General features: G+C 39.2%; 2 protein-coding genes across 2 annotated transcripts; both read left to right on the forward strand.

The window, feature by feature from the left end:
• On the forward strand, nucleotides 1–2,116 carry LOC118209840 (olfactory receptor 142-like). The gene is made up of 2 exons (XM_035385532.1): nucleotides 1–112; nucleotides 418–2,116. Exon 2 carries the CDS (start codon nucleotides 424–426, stop codon nucleotides 1,375–1,377), a length of 954 nt encoding a protein of 317 aa, XP_035241423.1. The 5' UTR covers nucleotides 1–112; nucleotides 418–423; the 3' UTR covers nucleotides 1,378–2,116.
• A 1,622-nt stretch (nucleotides 2,117–3,738) lies between these two features.
• LOC118209839 (olfactory receptor 51E1-like) lies at nucleotides 3,739–5,921 on the forward strand. The gene is made up of 2 exons (XM_035385531.1): nucleotides 3,739–3,810; nucleotides 4,399–5,921. Exon 2 carries the CDS (start codon nucleotides 4,420–4,422, stop codon nucleotides 5,374–5,376), a length of 957 nt encoding a protein of 318 aa, XP_035241422.1. The 5' UTR covers nucleotides 3,739–3,810; nucleotides 4,399–4,419; the 3' UTR covers nucleotides 5,377–5,921.
• The last annotated feature ends 5,030 nt before the right edge of the window (nucleotides 5,922–10,951 follow it).

Consider the following 10,951-nt stretch of genomic DNA (forward strand, 5'->3'; position numbering starts at 1 on the left):
AGAAGGTGTCGCACACCTGCAGGATAATCATACTCATAAAACAGCAGGTCTGAAGATCTAAGAGATCCTTTTAACAGGGAAAAAAAACATTTTTTCATCTTGTGCACCAGTGGTAAGTATAATACTTGTGCTTCTTTTATAGTCTGTAGTAATTTCATGATACATAATTTCTGTACAAAGAGTGTGGAGTGTTCCTCCTTCCAGGGTTTTCTGAAGCCACACAGTAAAATGACAGCCAATGTTATCTGTTAAGAGCTGAATTAACACTTAGATTTCAATTACTGTTCATTGTTGTTGTATTGTCATATGTGAATCAGTGTAATCTTTGCCTGTTAATACTAATTTTTTTTGTTTGTTTTTGTTTTCTTGTTACTGAATCAATACTATTTTTCTCTACACCGTGCAACGTACAATCAGGAGACCATGGAAAATGTATCAGCAGTGACATACTTCATATTGACGGCATACACTGAGCTGGAAGATCATAGATATTTATACTTCATATTTTTACTCATGTTGTACCTTCTGATATTATGGGTTAATTTGGTTCTAATCGCAGTAATATGCATTGAGAGAGGTTTGCATGGACCTATGTATATGTTTATATGTAACTTAGCAGTGAATGGAGTGTATGGTAGTACCTCTTTATTACCACCTATGCTTGGTCATTTGTTATCTCATAATTATGAAATATCGCTGACCTTTTGTTTGTCACAGATATATTGTTTACATACATACGGTACAGTTGAATTAAATGTTTTAGCAGTGATGAGCTATGACCGGTATGTAGCCATTTGTCATCCATTGCACTATCACCAAATACTGTCTCAGAGAAAAATGTATGCCCTTATTGCATTGTCTTGGTCTTATGCCTTTCTTGTTTTTGGACTCTATTTCATATTAACAATACAGCGTACATTTTGTGACAGAATCATAGAAAAAGTGTTCTGTGCCAATTTTGCATTAGTGAAACTATCTTGTCTTGATACGTCCTTTCAGAGCACAGTTGGACTTGCAGCGATTGGATTATTACTCATTCCACAGATCCTAATGATAATATTTTCATATGCGCAAATACTCAGAATATGTCTGTTTGCTTCTAAGAAATCTCAGGCCAAAGCTCTTCAAACATGCGCCCCACATTTACTGGCTGTTATTAACTATGCATTTGGGTGCTTTTTTGAAATTATTTCAAGTCGTTTCAACATGAGTCACGTACCATATAAAGCTCGGATATTCATGTCCCTTTACTTTCTAATATTTCCCCCATTGTTAAATCCTGTCATTTATGGAATCAGTATTCAAGCCATCAGGGTTCCGATATACAAACTGTTCAGTACTAGGAAAAACAAGTTAATTCCAATAAAAGTATGCTGAAGTCGTCTTATGCCTCATAGTTTCTACCTTGTGCTGTCACGTAGATGTGCAAATGTCAGTTTCATTACTCTTATTTTTATTTTTTGATGTTTCTTATTTTATTTGTTCTCCAGCTGTCTTGTGCATGAGTCTCTTTTGTTATATTTTTATCTTCTGTCTTATTTTTCTTTCAATCCTTTACTGACACTGGAAAGCACTTTGAGTTGCATTTATTTGTGGACAAAATAAATAACAGTGGTTGTGTTTACATGCAAACTGATACTCTAGTCTTACCCAAATTGTGGCAATATTCTGATTATTGAAGTGGTCATGTAAAAGCCCTTACCTGATTATCTTTATTGGTGGACTTTCATAATCGGTATAGTCAGAACTCGATTAAGCCACCTTTAATTTTTCGATTTTTCCTGCATGTAGTCATCTTACTCTGTTTTCTTTCAGCTCTTTGAAACTGCAAGTCAAAGATCCTGGTGACAACAAGCATGGCTGCTGTGTACACTGATTTTGGAAAAAATCATTTAAATGTGGCTATTTGAGTAATCACATTACTTATATCCATATGTATACACAAATCTAAATGATGGCATAAACTGATTACTCCTAATAATCAGGGTATTGGTGGGAATGTTAAGGTAGCCAGTGTATAATCACATAATTTGCATGAGTGGATTCAAAATGTATTCATGGCTCAATAAGATTTTGGTCATTTTTTTCTTTGTAAAATAAATATATTTAAAATGTGGTGCCTTGTTTTTTGGTGGCTTCAAGAATTGCAAAATAACAAAATGAACTGTTTTCGGTCAGTTGTCATTAGCCATAAATCCAGGTGTTAATGGAAAGCAGTAACACAAACAAAAATAAGACATAAAACATAAGCAAATAACATTTGTGTATTAAACACACTATTTGTACTTCCTTGAAGGACAATTATGGGAAATTTAAATGTACTTATCCCTACAAAAATGTGAAATGGCCCTTCATTTTCTTAATATGCTGCCATCGTGTAACACCTCATCACTAAGTCAAAAAAATGAACACCAGTGAACACCTAAATACAATTTAGGACCAGATACTTAAACCCCTCATATATGATAGAAGTGATGTCTGTTCTTTTTTTTTTTACAGTTTCAAAGGAAACGCTTATTTTCACTCATATCCAGAAGGAAATATCTCTTTTTTGTTTGTTTGTTTTTTTTTGTTTTTTGCATCTACAGAGGTAAAGCATTTCAGATGTGCAATTAATCCAAGTCTTGAGTAAAGCCACAGAAAGCAAAATCCCCCCCCCCACCCACCCAATAAATCAACAGCTCACTGGCACTGTTCCCCATTCCCAGTACAAATGCAGATAATTTTGTCAATGAGTGCAATTCCAAATTCACGAAATCATGATTACATTAACGGATTAAAGGTAGGCTATGTCATTTCGTGCTGAACTACAGAGGCAAACTCTTTGCTGAACTACAGAGGCAAACTCTTTTCTTGTGAAATTAGCAGAGTCCCACATGACAGCTAGAATGTACAGTGAGACACATTTATTTTGTTTGTTTTGCTTTGGCTCTGTACTTCACAATTTCAGATTTGTAATCAAACAATCCACATGTGATTACAGTGCACATTCTCAGCTTTTATTTATGGACTACATTCCTGGACTTTGAGTATGGTCTCATGTTCTTAATTTTGGCTGCTGCTGTCATTTTAGCCAGCATGAACATTTTCTTAAATCATTGTGATGCCTATCCCTTTTTGCTCAAAATGAACAAGATGACCAAACAAGTTTCCAGACAATTGCTTTAGTAATTCTAGCCTGCAAACTGCAAAGCGTGGCCCACAATAATCAAACTGTCCTGGCAACAGTTGTATCTGTCTTCTTTAGTGAGAACCCAGCTAGTGAATTCATGGGCAGCAAAGATGACTGAACTTTCATGAAGTGAGAAACAAGATGTGAAGCAGGGTACTGTAACTGCCAGCCAATGAAAATACTCTGACAGGTAAGCCAAGGGCAGGCCTGCCACCGCACAGTAACTAGCGCAAGGTCAAAGATAAAGACAATTTTCTTTTAAACTGTTATTGAGAACTTTCAAACCAAATACATTTGTGAGGCCCAAATGAAAATTTCCGGTGTTCCCCCAAACACCTCTCCTGCTGCTTCTCCTTTAACACGCATGGTGTTGGCGTTAATACCTTTGGGGGATTCGTACTTAATTATAATATATGTAGCATCACTGTAAGTGCATTGGATGTAACCCAGCGGTGACATCACCAACGGATTACAACAGCTGTGTTTACGTGGGCTCATCCCTTATAAGAAGCCTGAGTGTAGATTCCATTCCATAAGTGCATTGTCCCCGGAACACCAACAGGATCATAGCTACAAGTAACAAAATGCGAATAAAAGTAATTTTAGTGGAAGCCAATGCTAAATTATATGTCAGCTGGGTATGTACGCATTTATTTTTGGCTGAAATGTTCTCTGTCTGTTTAACACATTACTCATGGCAGGTACTTCCTGGTGTAAATATTATTAAAATTATAATAACTTCTTATGTTTTATTATTATTATTAGTAGTAGTAGTAAAGCAAATATAGCATGAGCCTGAACTTTCATAGAGGTATGTTATTCAGTCTTATGCCAGCAATATTGTGTAAACAGAAAAGGGATAGAAGTGGGTAAAGGATGTAATGTATTGTGTAGCCAATCAGATGCCCTGGTTAGGCAGCCAATTTCAGATTCAATTTTTGTGGGAATTCGACCAGGACGCTGGCGATAACACCCCAGTGCTAAAAGACAGTGTCATGTCATTAGTTCATGAAGATAGTGAGTCTCATCTGAAGAATGCACGTCGCGACCCGAAACAATCTAGATATCTTGTAGCCTATATCCAGTCTTAAAGTGCTAATTAATTGCCTCAGGTGATTTAATTAAGCCGAGGATGTCTGCTTTAAGAACAGTATGAATGCAGTCCTGGTTTCTACTGACATAAAAAAAAGGTTAATAAATCCATTCCATTTTTATAATCCCTGTAGGACTCACTGTGCAACTAGACCATGGAGAATGGATCCGTGGTGACATCATTCGTATTGATGGCATACACTGAACTGGAAGACCATAGATATTTATACTTCACAGGTTTCCTGTCATTGTTCATCCTTATGCTATTAACAAATGTAATTCTTCTTTCAGTAATTTATATTGAAACAGGTCTCCATAAACCCATGTATTTTTTATTGTGTAACTTAGCAGGGAATGGAATTTATGGCACTATATCTTTATTACCAGCAGTACTTGGTAATTTAATGTCTCATACTTATGAAATATCTCTGGCTGCTTGTCTTCTACAGATCTTTTGCATACACACATATGGTGCAGTTGAATTTAGCATTTTAGCAGTGATGGGCTATGACCGATATGTTGCCATTTGTCATCCACTACACTATTACCAACTAATGTCTCATAGAAAAGTGTGCACACTTTCTGCATTGTCCTGGATTTATCCTTTTACACTTTTTGGACTCTATTTCATATTCACAGTACAGTGTACTTTTTGTGACAGGATCATAGAAAAAGTGTATTGTGCCAATTTTGCTTTAGTCAAACTGTCTTGTTTTGAAACTTCTATTCAGAGCAAAGTTGGCTTTGTTGTAACTGTTTTCATAATTGTCCCACAGCTGCTCATGATATTATTTTCCTATGCACAAATACTCAGAATCTGCTTGTTTGCTTCTAAGGAATCTCAGACCAAAGCTCTTCAAACTTGCACCCCACACTTACTGTCTGTGATTAATTATTCTGTGGGATGCTTATTTGAGGTTTTCCAGACTCGTTTCAACATGAGTCATGTACCTCAAAAAGCTCGCATATTCGTGTCTCTTTACGTTCTGATATTTCCCCCAGTGTTTAATCCTGTCATTTATGGAATTAGCATTCAAGCCATCAGGGTTCAGATTTTCAAACTGTTCATTGCGTGTAAAAATAAGTTAAATCCACTGCAGGTGATGACGTAGTTTCATAAATGTTTCACTTTTTTAACACATTGTTAAGCCAATAATGAGTTCAAATGGAATTCCACTGGGTGATAGGCTCAATAAAATGTCTGGACACTGGTTGTTTTGCAGCAGGACAAGAAAACTGTTATTTTTACCTGTAGAATTCAGTCCCTTTTCCCAGGTAGTAAATTTTGCCAACTTCTTGCATATTTACATTTCACACCAAGATACATTGCAATACATTGGGGAAATTAAGTTGGGCCTATCAGGCAAATCTTGTCAGGAGTATTTTTAACTGAATGATGAATGAAGTTCAATGGGCAGAAATTAAACAAAAATTAAACTAAAAGTAAACGTATTGTCATATTGTTAAAGAAACATCAACATCATAATTAAGTTACACTGTAAGGGAAGCAAATATCTTGATCATGTCTTGATCACGCCACATCAATACGGCGATCAGCATGAGAAGCAGCTCACAATAACAAAAAATAAAAAGGCATGTGTCTGTTTTGTTTGCCATTATTCTGTTGTAATAAACTCACTTGCAATAAGAACTGGAACGCAAAATCACACAAATACTTATTTGTAGCATACAGGTACACTGCTGTGGCCAATGGTTTCGAATGCTTTGGTGTGTATAATATTTCTGTAATACAGTGCCTTTGGAGTATTCAGACCCCTTCACTTTTTCCACATTTTGTTACGTTACAGCCTTATTCTAAAATTGATTAAATTCATTTTTATTCTCATCAATCTACACACAATACCCCATAATGGCAGAGCGAAAACTGGTTTTTAGAATTTTTTTGCAAATTTATTAAAAATAAAAAATTGAAATATCACATTTACATATGTATTCAGGCCCTTTGCTATGACACTCAAAATTGAGCTCAGGTGCATCCTGTTTCCATTGATCATATTTGAGATGTCTCTACAACTTGATTGGAATCCACCTGTGGTAAATTTTATTGGACATGATTTGGAAAGCACACACCTGTCTATACAAGGTCCCACAGTTGACAGTGCATGTCAGAGCAAAAACCAAGCCAAGTCAAGTCAAAGGAATTGTCCGTAGACCTTTGAGACAGGATTGTGTCAATGTACAGATCTGGGGAAAGGTACAAAAAAATGTATGCAGCGTTGAAGGTCCCAAAGAACACAGTGGCCTCCATCCATCATTCTTAAAGGGAAGAAGTTTGGAACCACCAGGTCTTTTCCTACAGCTGGCTGCCTGGTCAAACTGACCAAAAGGGCCTTAGTCAGGGAGGTGACCAAGAACCTGATGGTCACTCTGACAGAGCTTGAGAGTTCCTCTGTGGAGATGGGAGAACCTTCCAGAAGGACAACCCTCGCAGCAGCACTCCACCAATCAGGCCTTTATGGTAGAGCGGCCAGACGGAAGCCACTCCTCAGTAAAAGGCACATGACAGCCCGCTTGGAGTTTGCTGAAAGGCACCTAAAGGACCATGAGAAACAAGATTCTCTGGTCTGATGAAACCAAGATTGAACTCTTTGGCCACAATGGCAATCATCATGTCTGGAGGAAACCAGGCACTGCTCATCACCTGACTAATACCATCCCTACAGTGAAGCATGTCGGTGGCAGCATCATGATGTGAGGATGTTTTTCAGCGGCAGGAACTGGGAGACTAGTCAGGATCGAGGGAAAGATGAATGGAGCAAAGTACAGAGAGATCCTTGATGAAAACCTGTGACAGAGTGCTCAGGACCTCAGACTGGGGCAAAGGTTAACCTTCCAACAGGGCATGAATAATGTGTTGAACAGACAGAGCACATCTCAGCCAAAATGTAAATGCATACACACCAAGCAGACATTTCATTTAATGTTGGCTACTTTTAAAATTATAATGTATTTGTATGCTGTAAACTTGCTGATCGTGTTTGTGTTCTGGAGATAACGCGATTATGGAATGGAATCTTCACTCCATTCAAGTTTTTTTTTATAGAGGATGGGCCCATGTAAACACACCTGTTGTAATCAGTTTGTGATGTCACAACTGGGTTACGTTCAATACACTTACAGTTACACTTATGGTACAGTTATAATTAAGCACTAATCTGCCGAAGGTATTAACCAGGATCCGATCTATGGTGGAGTGAAGGGGGAGCTTAGGACAAGAATTTTGGGGGGATATTGCATTATTAATTGACATTGTTTGGTACTACTTCCGGAAAATACATTTAAGTTTCATTTTATAAATCGTTAAACTATGTTACAATGGCAATGAAATGACTTAAAAATGTCTAGAAATAGTGAGAGTGCTTTCAGGTTCCTGATCAGACACCTTTGGTTTAGGAGATACTGTATACTCAAGTGAACAAATATTTTTTAGTAAGTGAAAATTATTTTTTCCTCACATAATTGGGCCTACCAACTAACCCATATCATATCCAGGCCTAAGCTGGATATTTCCTGATAGTGATCAAAATGGGTTGCATGACGAGTTATCCATTAGATAAACCTCTTTAATCTGCAAAAAAATAAAAAATAAATAAAATAAAAAAGTTGTGGAAAAAAACATCAAAATCACCTTGGTGCTCAAAGACTTTACAGACAGATAGACAGACACAGGCAAATAAGCAAAGGTTTTATGAGAATTGGACAATCCGTGTTTGGCCAGGGACATGATATTTATGAATCAAGGACATCAAAAACCTTTTTTTCCAGCAATTTTGCCACGGGATTGTAGTGAGTGTGGACAATTAAATTTCCACGTGTGGGAATAATAAAAATCATCCTGAATGCATTGACAACATCTGTGTTATGTTTTGGAGACAGCAGCTTTGGGATTTGAATTGATAACCCTTGGTTTTGAAGGCTTGATCCTTATGAACTAAGCCACTTCCCTGGTTAGTGTGTTGGAAGTTGGAGGGGTTGCAGAAGGGTGGAGTGTCATGACAGTCCAAGCTATGTTAAAAAATGACATCTTCAATAGACCCCTTTCCATCAAGTTCAAGTTTGTTTATTTGTCATTCATCCACATACATAGTATACGGGAAAGAAATGTCGTTCCTCACGGACCAATTTAATTTAAACAGGACTCTACAGACATTATCTTGTTTAGTTCCTTTAGTAGCCTAAGTCAGTCGATTGTTTAGCTGAAATGGTCTTGTCAGGCTAAGATTTCTTTAGTCAATCATTCGCTGTTTTTTAAACTTTTTATTTATTGTTTTGCTAACCGGACCAGCTCAGCCCTTTATTGGAGCTAGCGCAGGTGATGAAGGCGATGCTGGAAGAGAACAGAGCGAGAGAGGAGGCAAGACCGGAGGTGGAGAGAGATGGAGGAAACCATGCTACGGATCAGAGATGGCATTCAACCATAGGCAGAGGCATACGGGTGATTCACCAGACGAGCTACTAGGTGCAAAAGCCGGGGGCGCAGCGAGTATCTACATCCATCAGCCACAGCTGAAGCAGGAGGATGCCCAAACACCACAAGCCAACCGCAACGGCGACTACAGCAAGGTCTGATCGACCACGGACATCCGCAATGACTGCCAGCCGCAGGATACAACGACAGACTAGGTCCTGGCCTTAAAGTACCAAAGCTCACAAAGATTAAATCGAAGTGTATATGGCAATGTTTTGAAAGAATCGCCGAGACCTGTCAGTGGCCTCCAGAGAAATGGTCAGTACGGCTGGCGAGCCAGCAGTCCGGTAAGGCGAAAGAAGCTTATGTTGCTATGGGCATTAACTAGCCTATATTAACGGTTATATTCGTCTTAAGTAAGCAATCTTGGAAAGGTATGGAATTAACCAAGAGACTTACCGGAGACGGTTTCGTGAAGTCACATTGCAGCCAAACGAGACGCCGAGAGAGCTGTATGTCCGACTGAGGGAGCTGGCGAAGTGGATCCCTCCCGAGGAAAATACAGTCCTGGCGGCGATCGACGCGATGGTGTTGGGGCAGTTTATATACATCCTGAGGCAAGACATCCGCGCGTGTTCGTCTTGGAGAGGGGTCCCGCAAGCGCCGCAGAGGCTGCTTCATTGACGGAGTCCTACCTTGCGGCAAGAAAAGCCACTGATAGTTTCGGGAGGAGAGGTGAGCATCGGCTAGATCGGGTAGGTTGTTGGGATAATAGCGGCAGTGGAGTGCAAAAGTTTAGATTCGAATCAAAGCATATGCAGTCCCTTAGCACTGACAGGCACAGAAAGGATAAGGGTATCATCTGTCATTTTTGTGCAGGCTGAGGACATAAAGCAGCTCAATGCATGGCCCGTAAAATAGTCCTGGATCTGTTTGTGTTGTGCCCCACAAGTTTCTTCGATTCCGCCATCCAGATTTCAAAATAACAAGCGTGTCTGCGAGATCACGCACATTGGTAAACGCGCGACCGCATTGGTTGAAACGGGTAGCACGCAATCACAACTCCCCGCAGGCTTGATCGATGGCATTACTATTAGCGGGCCAGTAGTAGATCTAAAATGTGTTCATGGCGATGTAAAACGTTACCCTACTGCTGAAGTTAATTTAATAATTCGAAACAATGCATTTTTTTGCGTGTTGGGGTTGTATAAAACTTGCCATATGACGTTGTTCTGGGCGACGACTTCCCGATTGTTGATTTGTTACTTCCTCCTGCTCAGGGTTTTGTTGTCACGCGCTGTATGATAGGGGCCCTCAGCTTAGAGACGCCTTTTGCAGACTCCGAAATCGATTTTAAACCCAATGTTTAAGTGCGTAAATCACGTAGGGAGCGTAGGCAATGTAAGCACGGAGGCACACTAGAAAAAATAGAGAGGACGGTTTTTCCGAGTGACATCTTCCCGGGGAATTTGGCTAAATTGCAAAGAGATGATGATTCTTTAGTTCAGTGCTTTGAGAAAGTACAGACTGGTGAATTTGTAGTTGGAAATGATAAACTTTTTTGGGTCCATAAGGGGGTCAGTCAGTTAGTTTTGCCATTCATTTGTTGGCTAGGTATGACTGCAGAAGTCACCAAATTTTGTCAGACATGCCCTGAGTGTCAACGTATCGCTTATATAAAAATAGCTATGGATGTGGTAGGGCCGAATACCCCTCCAGTGCAGAGACGGAACACAAGATGCGATCAGATGGTGAGAAGACATTATGGGCCGATTGCCTTTTGAGTAGACTGTGAAACATGCGCACATTGCATGGTAAAGCCCCGACACGACCAACCCGCCAGACGACGGCCTGCACCATAAACCCATAGACGGGGTCTGGGCAGGCGGGTGGCGAATGGTGCAAATGGTGCTGGAGCCTATCCCAGCGTGCATTGGGCGAGAGGCAGGAAATTTGATGATCATGTCCATTATAAATAAAATGACTGATATGTCCAGTGACATATTGGAATGCAAAAATAATATCTGTAACATATGCCAGGCAATTCAAAGATGTTGATGAAATTTTCTGTGGGAAACTTCACTCAGCAACATAAGGAAGTGTCTCATAGTTTTTGGAGCACATTTTGCCTCCTGTGGGTCCACTTAAAACCTGGGTCAGTTACACATCTGAAAGGCTTTGCCTCTTTAGATGTAAATAAGAAAAGGACATTAATTTTCACAAATATCCAAAAGAAAATACATGTTTCGTTTGAAACT

The sequence above is a fragment of the Anguilla anguilla genome, chromosome 12 (assembly GCF_013347855.1).
Source record: "Anguilla anguilla isolate fAngAng1 chromosome 12, fAngAng1.pri, whole genome shotgun sequence".
NCBI lineage: Eukaryota > Metazoa > Chordata > Actinopteri > Anguilliformes > Anguillidae > Anguilla > Anguilla anguilla.